Here is a 12,762-nt window from a genome sequence, read left to right as displayed (position 1 = left end):
CAGCTTTTTGTCACTCTAACAAATGAGGCGACAACAACTTTACACATATTTGCAGGTGCACAATTTTCTGCTCAATGATTCATGGCCAAGTGTTAAAATCAATACTTGGCTTGAGCTTTCACAGAATAACTTTCTGGGATATAAAAATAAATCTTATATTTTGTCTGAAGGCAATTCTTTTCATTATAATTTAATATTGAAACCTTATTATGTAAATATAACACAAGGATATTATAGTGTAGGAACATTAATTACTCAACAGGGCGGGTGGTGTATTACTCTTGTGACCATAATACCGCAAATTTTCCATACAAGACAAACACTTCCTCTTCCTTGTGGAAGAATAGAGAACAAGATATTTTTGGATACTTCACTTTTCTTTAATCCCTTCTTATTCATATCCTTTAACAACAGTGAAATATTCTTCCTTATTAAATATGATTTTTCATGAATTTTTCTCCCTTATGATATTTTGAGGTGGCAGAATTGATATTCTGCTACTAATTTATCTTTGTAAAATGTGAAAAATTCCCCAATAGAATCCATCTTAAAAGACTTAAATGGAAATTAAGTGTTAAAAATCATTTATTTCATTTTTAAAGATTATTATGTCTAACAGAGGTATTCTGCAAAGATTAGAATTATGATACAATTAATTTCTATTACATTTGTATTACTTTCTCAAATTTTATAAATGTGTGTTAAGTATATTATTTAAATTTTTATGAATGGTTTTATCAAAGATACTTCACTTTTTAAATAGTGTATCTACTATCAATGTCCTTATTAACTTTATAATTTTAAAATAAAGAACTTTCATAATAAAAGTTTCTATTTCATATTAGTGAATTATTAAATGAAGTTCTTGATATTTAACTTTGTATATAAATTTAGCAGGTTTTTCAAAACCATTACTGTAGCATTTTATTATTGATAATACATATAGATTTATATTTCATCACACCGAAAAGAGTTTCAACATATAAATCATGTAAAGAGTTTTTTGATTCAATTTACAGGTCAAATGCTTGATTATATTTAAACAAATGTACAAATAGTAATAAATTCAAACAAATGCTAAGTTTATATTATTGACGTTGGTTAAATAAGATGATTACCTATGTGATTACATGAACAATGATGACACACAAATCATGGGGCTCCAGAAATGACCTACAGGTAGACATTCAGCTGTTTGGCCTTCCAAAGATAGAGGGTAAGGCCTCCGTGAAAATGCAGATTCTGATGATAAGGTAACCTAGAGGCAACGGCACATCTCCTACCTTTGTATACTTGTTTGATTATAGTCACAGGATAAATTGCTAATGGTAGAATTGTCTTATTAAAAAGTATACATGTTTAAAATTTATAATTGACAGCAATACATTGCCATCTAAGAATTCTGTACCAAATTACACGCTTACCTAGGAGTATATAACTTACAAGTTTCTCTAAACCCTTACCAACATTGGACACTATCAAACTTTAAAATATCCCATCTGAGAGGCAGAAAATGTTATCTCAATCTTTTTTTGCATTTCATTAGTTACAAATGAAGTTAATACTCTTTTAGTTCAATTTGTTTGTCTTTATTTTCTTAGAAACTCTTCATAACTATAGATAATTTTGGTGAGGGTATATTTCATCTGTTTCTTATTGATTTGTAAAAGTACTTTACATATTTAGGAATTATCCATATATTATTCACATGTGTGGCAAATAATTCCCCAGTTTATTGTCTTTGACTTTATTTATTTATTTATCTATGTATTTATTTATTTAGTGGTGGTATAGAAACTTTTACATTTTCAAGTAGTAAAATTTATTAAGATCTCCTTTATGCTGTGCTATGCTTAGAAAAGATTTCTGCACTTCAAGATGATAAATTATTCACCAGTATTATAAAATAATATTGAAATTTATTTTATGTAAGAATTAACATAGGAATCCAGCTTTAATATTTTATAAGTGGTTATTTATTTTTACACATATAACTGAAATACACATCTGTTTTGTACATCAAATTCCCTTTTTACATATTTACATTACTACTGGACTATTCCTTCACTACATTCAAAATTATGTTATTATTGTAGTGTGTTAATGTGTTTAACTATTTAGTAAGACATATACACCTTCATTGCTTTTAGTTTCCACACTTTTGTTCTGCATCACAGGTTTATGAGAAAAATTTAAAGTCATGTTTCAAAAAATAATATTTTAACATAGAAATACATTGAATTTGTAAACTAATTTAGGAATAAATGACACTTTCACAGTATTCAATTCTAATTGTGGTGAATATTGCCCATTTGTTTCCAGATCCAATCTCTACCCTCTGCACCTTGTTCTGAGCCCTGAGAGGCTGACCGTTACGGAGGACATCAGTGGGTGCCCTTGTTCTCTTCCTGGTTAGGATTGACCATGGGAAGCACCTTCAGGGCATGGGAGGGGGGCTGTATTCTTCTGCTGAAGGATACAGAGCCTATCCAAGTCTCTTGCCTACAGTTCTGAATCCTCTCTCCAGATTTAGTAGTGATGGCAGCCCTTGCTCTTCAGGTCATAGGGTGTGTGGATAATCCCTCTCTAGCTGTTGCTAGCTCCCGGATGCTTCATCATCATTGCTGGCTTCCTTAACCCTGCCCACACCTTGTAAACAGTCCTCTCATTAAACTCTTGTCACTCACCCCCTTTGAATATGTCATCTCTTTCTGCAGGAACTCTGATGGACACAAGTACATTTGGGATTTCAGGAACTCTTCATACAGCTCATTCTGTAACAGAGACTGATTATAAAACCTAGATGAGAACTGAGTACAAGTCATTTTAAGATGATAGCCAGAATCCATGAGAAAACTTGTAAGCAGGCGTGAAGTGGAGTATCAGAGGTCACTACTGAACTATGACGAGATTGAATTTGAAACTAATATTAGAAAATACTTTAAATTTGCTGGCAAATATAGACAGGATGAATGCAAGCTTGCTAGATTTTTGCCAGTGAGTTATATTTCCGAGTCCTATGAGAGCACCTGTTGGCCTGTATTGTGGAAATGAGGCATCTTGGATGCACATATATTTATAATTGTTTTATCCTCTTGATAAATCGACCATTTTATCACTATATTATGACCTTCTTTGTTTCCTATTGAAGTTTTTGACTGAAAGTCTATTTTGTTTGATATAAGAATACACGTTTTTAGTTTCTATTTACATGGAATGTGTTTTTCTATTATTTCACTTCGAGCCTATGTGTGTCCTAAAAGCTGAAATGAGTTTTTTTAGGTAGCACGTAGTTGGGTCTTGTTGTTTTTTTTGTGTGTTTTTTTGCGGTACGCGGGCCTCTCACTGCCGTGGCCTCTCCCGTTGCGGAGCACAGGCTCCAGACACGCAGGCTCAGCGGCCATGGCTCACGGGCCCAGCCGCTCCACGGCACGTGGGATCTTCCCGGACCGGGGCGCGAACCCGCGTCCCCTGCATCGACAGGCGGACTCTCAACCACTGTACCACCAGGGAAGCCCCAGGTCTTGTTTTTTATTTTTTAACCCCATCAGCCACTCTGTGCCTTTTAATTGGATAATTTAATCCATTACATTTAAAGTAATTATCAATAGGTAAGGTCTTACTATTGCTATCTTGTTAATTGTTTTCTGGCTGCTTTGTAGTTCCTTTGTTACTTTCTTCTTCTCTTGCTGTCTTCCTTTGTGAATTGAATGGTTTTAGATAGTAGTATAATTTGATTACCTTCTCTCTATTTTGTGTGTACTATTATAGGTTTTTGTTGTGTGTTACCTGAGATTTATTTGAAATATCTTACAGATATAACAGTATTTTACATTGATAACAACTTAATTTTTATTGCATACAAAAACTACCCTTTTACTCTCTCACCTACATTTTATTCTTTTGGTGTCACAATTTACATATTTCTATCCATTAAAAAGCTATTGTAGCTATAACTATTTTCAATACACTTGTCCCTTAACCTTTATAGTAGAGTTAAGTAGTTAACACATTACCATATTACAATTAGAGCATTCTGAATGAAACTCTAAACTTACCTTTATTGGTGTGTTTGTATATTTTCATACTCTCATTTCAGCTTGAAAAACATCTGTCAGTGTTTCTTTTTCTTTTTTTTTTTTTTGCGGTACGCCGGCTTCTCACTGCTGTGGCTTCTCCCGTTGCGGAGCACAGGTTCCGGACGCGCAGGCTCAGCGGCTATGGCTCACGGGCTCAGCCGCTCAGATCCTCCCGGAACAGGGCACGAACCCGTGTCCCCTGTATCAGCAGGCGGACTCTCAACCACTGCGCCACCAGGGAAGCCCTGTCAGTGTTTCTTTTAAGGCATGTCTAGTGGCTCTTGTTTCTTATGCAAAGTCTACCTCCCTTGTTTTCCTAAGGACTTACCTTATTGGGTAAAGTATACTTGGTTGGCAGTTTTTTCCCAACACTTTGAATAGATCATTCCATTCTCTCCTGGCCTGCGAAGTTTCTTCTGAAATATCATGATAACCTTATCAAGGTTCCTTTGTATGAGAGAATTCTTTTCCTAAATTTTCCAATTTTTTTCTCTTGCTGTTTTTAAAATTCTCTCTTTGTCTTTGGTTTTAGACAATTTTGTTACAATGTGTTTTGGAGAAGAACATTTCAGGTTGAAATGTTGAAATGTGTGTGGTCCTTGGTGAACACTGAGAGGGTGGGGTCCTGCAGAGACTTTATAGGCTATTGGGATCCTCAGTAGCACCTCCAGGTCCAACAGTATGGACCAGGATGGTGTGCTCACACTCAGCTGAAGGGGCCACCTGTAGGCGCCTGTGTAGTGGCAGGGGCCAGTTTTAAACACATCTGTAGTGCTGGGGCCACTGTACTGGCGACTGCAAGGGCACAGCTGCAGGGGCCCTGGCTGTGGGTGTGCATTCCTGGGGCTGCAGATTCTCACCATGGGCTCATGGCAGTGGTTTCTGGTGATGGGGATTGGCTGGGGGAATGCAGATATACAGCTAGAGGGCCTACCTGCAGGTGAGCCCAGTGCTACACCCAGTGACAAGAGGCAGCGTCGGATTTGGGCCCACAAGCAACTGTAGAGGCCATGGCTGTCAATGTGCCCTCCTGTGGCTGTACAGTCTCCCCATGGGTATGTGTTTGGCAGTGGTGGTCAGTGATGGGAGTAAGCCCAGGGGCACATAGGTATGTAGATGCAGGGGCCAACTGTAGTAGTATAGGCCAGTGAAAGGAGAGAGGGTGAGATCTGGGCTTACAAGCAGTTGCAGGGGTCCTGGTTGACTTTTACTATTGTTTTGATTGTTTGATTTTTGCATCTTGGATTGTTTGTTTTTCTTCGTTTTAAATTACCAAATTGCTCATTGTTAGAATTCTGGGAGAAGGAAGTTTTGAAATTTTTCTTTATTCTACCATTTAATCATATAAATTTCTTAAATAGCTGTCCCTGCTTAGGTTAATTTTGGGGCATGGGATATTTTCCAATAGAGCATTCTGGTCAACATTAACAGAGAGCTGCAATGAAAGATATTTTACAAACAGATTTAATAATTTACATCTTTATGTGTAACTGTTTTAAAACTCAGGAACATGTTTCTAAGGAGTGAAACAGGCTGTTGTAATAATATTTAAGCAATGCCTGTGAATAATCTGATTCAGTTCTTTCTCAAGACAAAATATAATTTTAAGAGGCTTCTGAAATCCTTTGCTTTCACTTTAGTTATATTATCCCAAGACAATAAAATTTGTTGGGAATTTCATGTTGTAGAGGGACTGTTGATGCGTAAGTTAAAGGAGAGTGTTTCATAGAAATTCTGAGGAATTTTAGTTTCCCCAGGTCTGTTCAACTGTCAATGAACAGATGAAATATTTGGAAATTTCTAAGGCTAACTGCGAAGATTTAGAAGGTCTCAAAGAGAACAGAAGAGTACAGAATTTTTAAGGAGAGTGGAAATGGCCATCATTTTCTAAAATTAATTTTTATTGGAGTATAGTATCTTTACAATGTTGTGTTAGTTTCTACTGTACAGCAAGATGAATCAGCTATACATATACATACACCCCTCTTTTTTGGATCTCTTTCCCATTTAGGTCACCACAGAGCATTGTCTAGAGTTCCCTGTGCTATACAGTAGGTTCTCATTAGTTGTCTATTTTATACATAGTATCAATAGTGTATATATGTCAATCCCAGTCTCCCAATTCCTCCCACCCCTCCCCCTTGGTGTCCGTACATCTGTTCTCTATGTCTGTGTCTTTATTTCTGCTGTGCCAATAAGATCATCTATACCATTTTTTCTAGATTCCATATGTATATGTTAATATACGACATTTGTTTTTCTCTTTCTGACTTCACTCTGTATGACACTCTCTAGGTCCATCCATGTCTCTACAAATGACCCAGTTTCGTTCCTTTTTATGGTCAAGTAATATTCCATTGTATATATTTACCACATCTTCTTTATCCATTCCTCTTTGATGGACATTTAGGTTGCTTCCATGTGGAAATGGCCATCTTTAGTTAAGTTAGGATAGATATATGGAATTGTTAATTTACAACTGTGTGTGATTCCAAAGTATTAGTTTTAATAAGTACTAAATAATCTTTAAATTATTTAGAATATGTAAAATATCTCCCCATAGAAATAAATAGGCCCTCAAATTAACACAAAAATTTGTTTAACCCATCAGAATTGTGAGGTGTTTGCTAATAGCTTATTCAGGCTATCGTTTTGTAAGTGGAGAGAGATATTGTATAGAGAGACTTGGGTAACATAGAGAGACTTGGGTAACCGTCAGTTGGCCAATCAGGTGACTGAGCAGTCACAACTCAGAGGGGGTGTGTACATGATACGATGTTATTATTTCCCAACAACGTCCTCTACTGTGCTGTGTCAAACTTCTCTTCCCTGCTGAGTACCAGATATTTTAATAATAATTTGGCAGATCCCTTGGTTTTCAGGTCACTTTCACTTGTTAAATTTCCACTCTAGGACTTCCCTGGCAGTCCAGTGGTTAAGACTCCGTGCTTCCACTGCAGGGGCATGGGTTCAATCCCTGGTTCGGGAAGTTTGTGTGGTATGACCAACAACAAAAAATTTTCCACTCTAGTCTTATCTATCTTAAAGCCGATTTCACATATCTTATTTATATTTATTTCCCCCTTCTCCAATGGATCTTCTAACCCACTGCACCACAGGCATAGGCCATGGCTTGAGGAATCTGCAGCAAAGGAAGGAGGATGTGTTCTGCTCTTTGAATACATTTCCTCTTTGAAATAGCTCCTTCCTTCCGGCTTCTGCATTTGGCCTCTGTTTTAGGGCACACGGAGGAGAAACAGAGAGGAGAGTGGTCATTCTATGGTTTTGGCCAATGATTCCTGGTGAAGAAGCATTTGCTTAGGCTGATTTTGGTTCTGCTGCACCCTAGTGGTATAACGTGTAGTTTTGGCACCTAATTTTCTTGGAGGCATGTTTCAGTTTTTGTTTCTGTCACCTAATACTGCCTCAAAGAAATGAATTTTACACCCATAGCTCAAGGTGAGAAATCTCCTCACTTGGAAGCTGTCTGAGCAGCCATGTGGCTCCTTTCTTCTTGTTTACACTCTGGAGGGCCTTCATATGGAGTCAAGGAAACCAGGGGTCTTCTTCCTCTTCTTTTCAGGCATGCTACATCATGAAACACTTTCCCTTGCTGGTACAGACAGCTCCAGCAGCTTCCTGCCTTCAAAAGGTACAAGCTCTCTTTATAAGTTATCACCAAATTGTAGAGAATGTGTCAAGCTTTCCCAAGAACAACTTCACCACCCTCCATTAGAATATAAGCTCCACATGACATAGAATTAGTTGGTTGTTCATCACTGTATTCCTAGAGCATAGAACAGTTCAGACCTCATAGGTGTTCAATATTTTTTATTGAAAGAATAAATAAATACAATTGTATCAAGATTTTATTTGTTTTTAAAATCTTTAATACAGGTTGGATGACATCAGGTTTCAATTAACCAAATAACCTATGGTCTTGTGGCTCTAAACTGGTGGTCCTTTGGCTCCCGTCCCACTTAGGATATTTGGTAATGTCTGGAGACAGTTTTGGTTATTACAACTCAGAGAGGGGTGCTACTGGCATCCAATGGGTAGAGACCAGGGATGATGCTAAACATTCTATGATGCAAAGGAGCAAATCAAAGAATTATCCAATTCAAAATGCCAATAGTGTCAAAGTGGAGAAAACTTGTATTAATATATTAATTATTTAATTATAATAAACAAATTATTCAACCAACAAAACTGAATTATTTTTAAAAGATGCATTGTCATTTTCAGTTATCTAGACAAATTCCTGTTTTTAAAGATGTCTCTCAATTTTTGAATCACCTCAGTTTTTTCAGGACATTTTTTACAGACAATATGGATGTTTGATTGTTAAATGAAATGTTTAAAATAGGCATTTTAAACTTTTTCCCAGAGGACTTTTCAAAGTGAATAAAACGACACTATGGCAAGTCAGTCCTTAGGTTGTTGGGATAACTTTTTATGCAGAAGACTTAACTATGACTCTGATGTTAACTATACTCTTGTTCGTAAACCTCATAAATAATCTTTCATTATAAACTGAGCAAAAGAAATATGGACATGCAATAAGTCTGAAGCCTCACCAATAGCATGCAAAGACTCATTTCATTTTCTTCGAGCAGATTCACTCTAAAGCATCTTAGTTGAAATTTCTAATCCTTTCCTCCAACAATAAATAGCCCCTTTTGTATTTCAGATTGATTATTGCAGAAACATATGGCTTAGAGAACTTTCCCATTATATGGTATTCTTAAATCTTTTCCTGGGGGTAGGATTCTTCTTTAATATTCTTCTTTAATATTGATTCTTTAATGCTTACAGAAAGCTATTTATTTAAAATTTAGATCACAGCTTTATTCAGATATAATTACATATCGACAAGTTTACTCTTACAAAAGTCATATATGGAAAGCCTATAGCTAACGTCATACTCAATGATTAAAAACGGAAAGCTTTCCCTCTAAGATCACATTAAAGGAATCATGCACTATGATCAAGTAGAATTTATGCCTGGAATGCAAGGATGGTTCAACAAATGCAAACCAATAAATGTGATACACCACATTAACAGAATGAAGGAGAAAAAACACCGGATCATTTCAATAGATGTAGGAAAAGCATTTGACACAATTCAACGTTGTTTCATGATAAAAGCTGTCAGCCAATTATGTATAGAAGGAACTTACCACAACACTATAAAGGCCATATATGAAAAGTGAACATTGTGAAAAACTGAAAGATTTCCCTCTGAGATCCAGAACAAGGCAAGGTTGCCCCCTATCACTTCTATTTAACATAGTACTGCAAGCAGGTGGGGTCAGCATGATGGCAGAGCAGGAGGTCTTCTTCTTGAACCCCTTCCCCCCTCAGCAGCAATAACTGGGCAGCCATCCACAGACAAAAGTGTCTTTGTGGAAGTTTTGGGATCCAGGTAGGAGATTGTGATGTCCCAGTTTTCTTGGTCAAGATTGATGAGGGCCATTTTGAGTATGCAGGCCCATGCCCGGGTGGGCTGACCCAGAAAGGCTCTGTATCCCTGTGGACTTGGCTGTAGCATCACTTGGCGTTGGTCCTTCCCCCGGCACCATACACTAAAGGGCTTGGGATGAGTCACACCTATCTGTGTCCACAGACGACGGTAATGGCTATGGGCCCTGAAGTGGCCCATGAACTGGCTCCAGCCCCTCTCAGCCATGGTCTGGGAGCCCCTGGACAAGTCTGCCAAACTTAGTCCAACTGTAGATTCTGAAATGGCCCCGTAACTGGGCCATAGACCCTGCTAGCCATAGTCCCCAAGCAGTCCTGTGGGCCCAGTGATCTGGAGGCAGACATGCCCATCTGTGCCTCCAGAGATCCTGAAATAGACTTATACTTGGTTCCAGCCTGTCCTAGCCACAGTCCACTAGCAATCCTGCCAGTCCAGGGACCCAGTGGATACTGAATCCATAACATATGCCTAGTTATTTATTTACAAATATTTGTTATGCATTTCCTAGTTGTAGTAACTCTACTAAGTGCTGGGGACACAGTAGTTGTCAAAAGGCATGCCTCTGCTTTCATGTAGGTTATGGCTTATTGAAGAGAGTACGTATTTAACACATGAACAAAAAAGGAAACATGTTATTGTAAATTGTGTTATGTGGTATAAAAGAAAACATGGAGTCTTACGATAGAGAATTAGCATGGGATAGCTGATGTAGACAGAGTAGTCAGGGAAGGTGTTTCTATGTGGTTGATATTTAAGCAACAATCTCAGTGATGAAATGGAACCAGCTTTTAAAGAGCAAAGTGAAAATAGTTCCAGGCACAATACAGGCATATGTAAAAAAGTCTTTTAAGATAAATTTCAATCTTGTTATTATTGCCCATTGTCTTTTCATTAGCTGCTTACCATCCTCAATACACTTATTAAAATATTTCCACATACTATTGTCGTAGTCTGTTTAATGATACTTCTTCTCTATCCCCCTATCCTGAAGTTAGGTTTCCTGTGTGCTTCTTCCTGGACTCTCCAGTCCCTAGAGGTTCATGTTAAAGGAAAGCATAAGAAAGCAGAGGGAGAATGAGTGGAAGTGACACCAAACCTAGTAAGTTTTGATAATGATTATGAAGAAGTCATTGTTCCTAAAAGAAACTGATTTATATCCCTCTTTTGGAAGGGAGATTAACAGCGTAGAAGTGATCAATATTTTTGGTAAAATTTTTGTAGAATGTAAACCTACATTTGTATATGTAATTGTCTTTCTAATTTAAAATGTACCATTTGTAATTGTCCTTCAGATTGAATGAGGTCAGATCTTAATGCACAAAACTTAACACTTCACTGTTTGTTTTGAAATTTCTTCAAAATATTTACCTCTAAAATGTCTTCCTTCCATTGTTATTCTTTAAACACTAAATAATGGAAAATTCCTTGTAAAACTGCTATCAAAATCAAGATATAACCTTAAAGAAAGCACTTACTATAACATAGATACTCAATAAACATTAGGACTATCTATTTTCTAGGTTAATTAAATTAAAGCCCAGAAGCCTCAGAAGGTCTTCTCTCTTCCTTTCATACATTATCAAATATGATGTTATATAGTCTGTGGTTTTCCTTCATTGTTACTTTCTAAATTTTTGGCTCTCTTATTGTTCAATTCAACTCACTGTTTCTGTATATTTTTGGATTTAAATGTATAATAGGTGATATCTCTCCCATGAACGGAGGTGGTTACTTATTTTTCAATGTTACGATCTAATGAATGTAATTAGGTACATTTACCTCAGAATTCAAATATGTTTCTGTCCAAGATACATTTGCTTTATACATATATTTGGGAAACGACTGATGGACTAGAATAAATCAAGCTGTACCCCTTTCAGATATGGATCAATGTATCAGTATCCTGAAGACCAATATGCAAATAAGCAAGCAGTGCCTCCTCCAGGTTAGAGCCTTTTTTGTCCCATGAATATCTTCTAGGAGCTGTTTTGGATTCTATGGCCATAGTTCCTCTGTCCTTACTGCTCTGACTTTAGGCCTATTTATCCGGTACTGAGACATACCCACTGTCAGGGCAAAAATCAAAATGTCGGTTATATCTTCCTCGTTTCCTTAATACTTTGCTTCCTCTGCTTTTTGACTTTACTTGGCTGTCCTAGCCTCGTTACCTGCCTCCTAGGACAGACGTTCTTTGGAGTTATTTATATTTCCTGTGGTTATTTCTGCTATTTTAGCAAAGACCTTCATTGTGCTTGTAGGCTGCAAAGCCATGAAACCAGGGAACACCCTGCAAATATGGATGGTGACCCAATACTCAAATACTATCATCTACAGTGGTTCCCTCATTCAAGTATGTATCTGCACAATCTGGCTGGGAACTTCTCCCCCTTTTCCTGACATTGACACACAATCAGAGTTGGACCTAATCATCCTGCAGTGTAACGAGGGGTCCACTACTGCCGTCTACTGTGTTCTGGGTTACTTGGTCTTTCTAGCCCTTCTGAGCTTGACTATTGCTTTTCTGGCCAGACAGCTACCAGACAATTTCAATGAGGCAAAAGTAATCACATTCAGCATGCTGGTTTTCTGTAGTGTGTGGATTTCTTTCATACCCAGATATCTGAGCACCAAAGGAAAGGCCACTGTGCCTTTGGGAACATTTTCGATCTTGGCTTCCAGTGTTGGTTTATTGGGTTGTATATTTCTCCCCAAGTACTATGTGATCCGACTAAGATCAGATTGGAATTCAAGGGAAAAATTACCTGAACGAATTCCTTGCAAAAGGTAAAGGAATTAGTGTTAAAGTGGCATCATTGATATGAAATGAGCAATAATATGGAAATATTATTTGGAAATATTCCAAAGGGTGGTATGAAATAAATGCATTCCATTTAAACAATGACAATTGTTCCTTGATCAAGTGGCACTATCATTGTGGCAGCAAGTCACAGTGAAGAAAGCACTGGGGTCGGGTAGACCAATGTTCAAATTCAACCCCCCCTCCTTTAGGTAAATGTTTCTGTTTGCTTGACTTTTGGTTTGTTTTTTTTGACAGGAGTTATATGTCATTCAGAGTTCTGGATCTTGAGAGGAATTGTGTTTGCATATAACATCGAACACAGTGCAACTGCAAGACTAGGGAACAGTGAATCAAAGATATTCTTAGCCTATCTCAATTCTCAGTGATCACCCATCTTTTTT

The 12,762-nt window shown here is 37.2% G+C and overlaps 2 protein-coding genes across 2 annotated transcripts in view; both read left to right on the top strand.

Annotated features, from left to right (window-relative positions):
* The window catches only part of NECAP1 (NECAP endocytosis associated 1), a gene marked incomplete at its 5' end in the record, with an annotated part of 101,738 nt that overhangs the window by 32,981 nt on the left and 55,995 nt on the right, over positions 1-12,762 (top strand). The gene's annotated exons all lie outside the window — the stretch shown is intronic.
* LOC309968301 (vomeronasal type-2 receptor 26-like) lies at positions 11,448-12,349 on the top strand (the record flags this gene model as incomplete). The annotated part of the gene is made up of 2 exons (XM_082849513.1): positions 11,448-11,506; positions 11,820-12,349. Exons 1-2 carry the CDS (start codon positions 11,452-11,454, stop codon positions 12,347-12,349), a joined length of 585 nt encoding a protein of 194 aa, XP_082705639.1. The 5' UTR covers positions 11,448-11,451.

Source organism: Leucopleurus acutus, assembly GCF_964270905.1.
Source record: "Leucopleurus acutus genome assembly, chromosome: 11".
NCBI lineage: Eukaryota > Metazoa > Chordata > Mammalia > Artiodactyla > Delphinidae > Leucopleurus > Leucopleurus acutus.
Note: the sequence above shows the minus strand (reverse complement) of the source record. Positions and strands in the feature narration are given on the sequence as shown.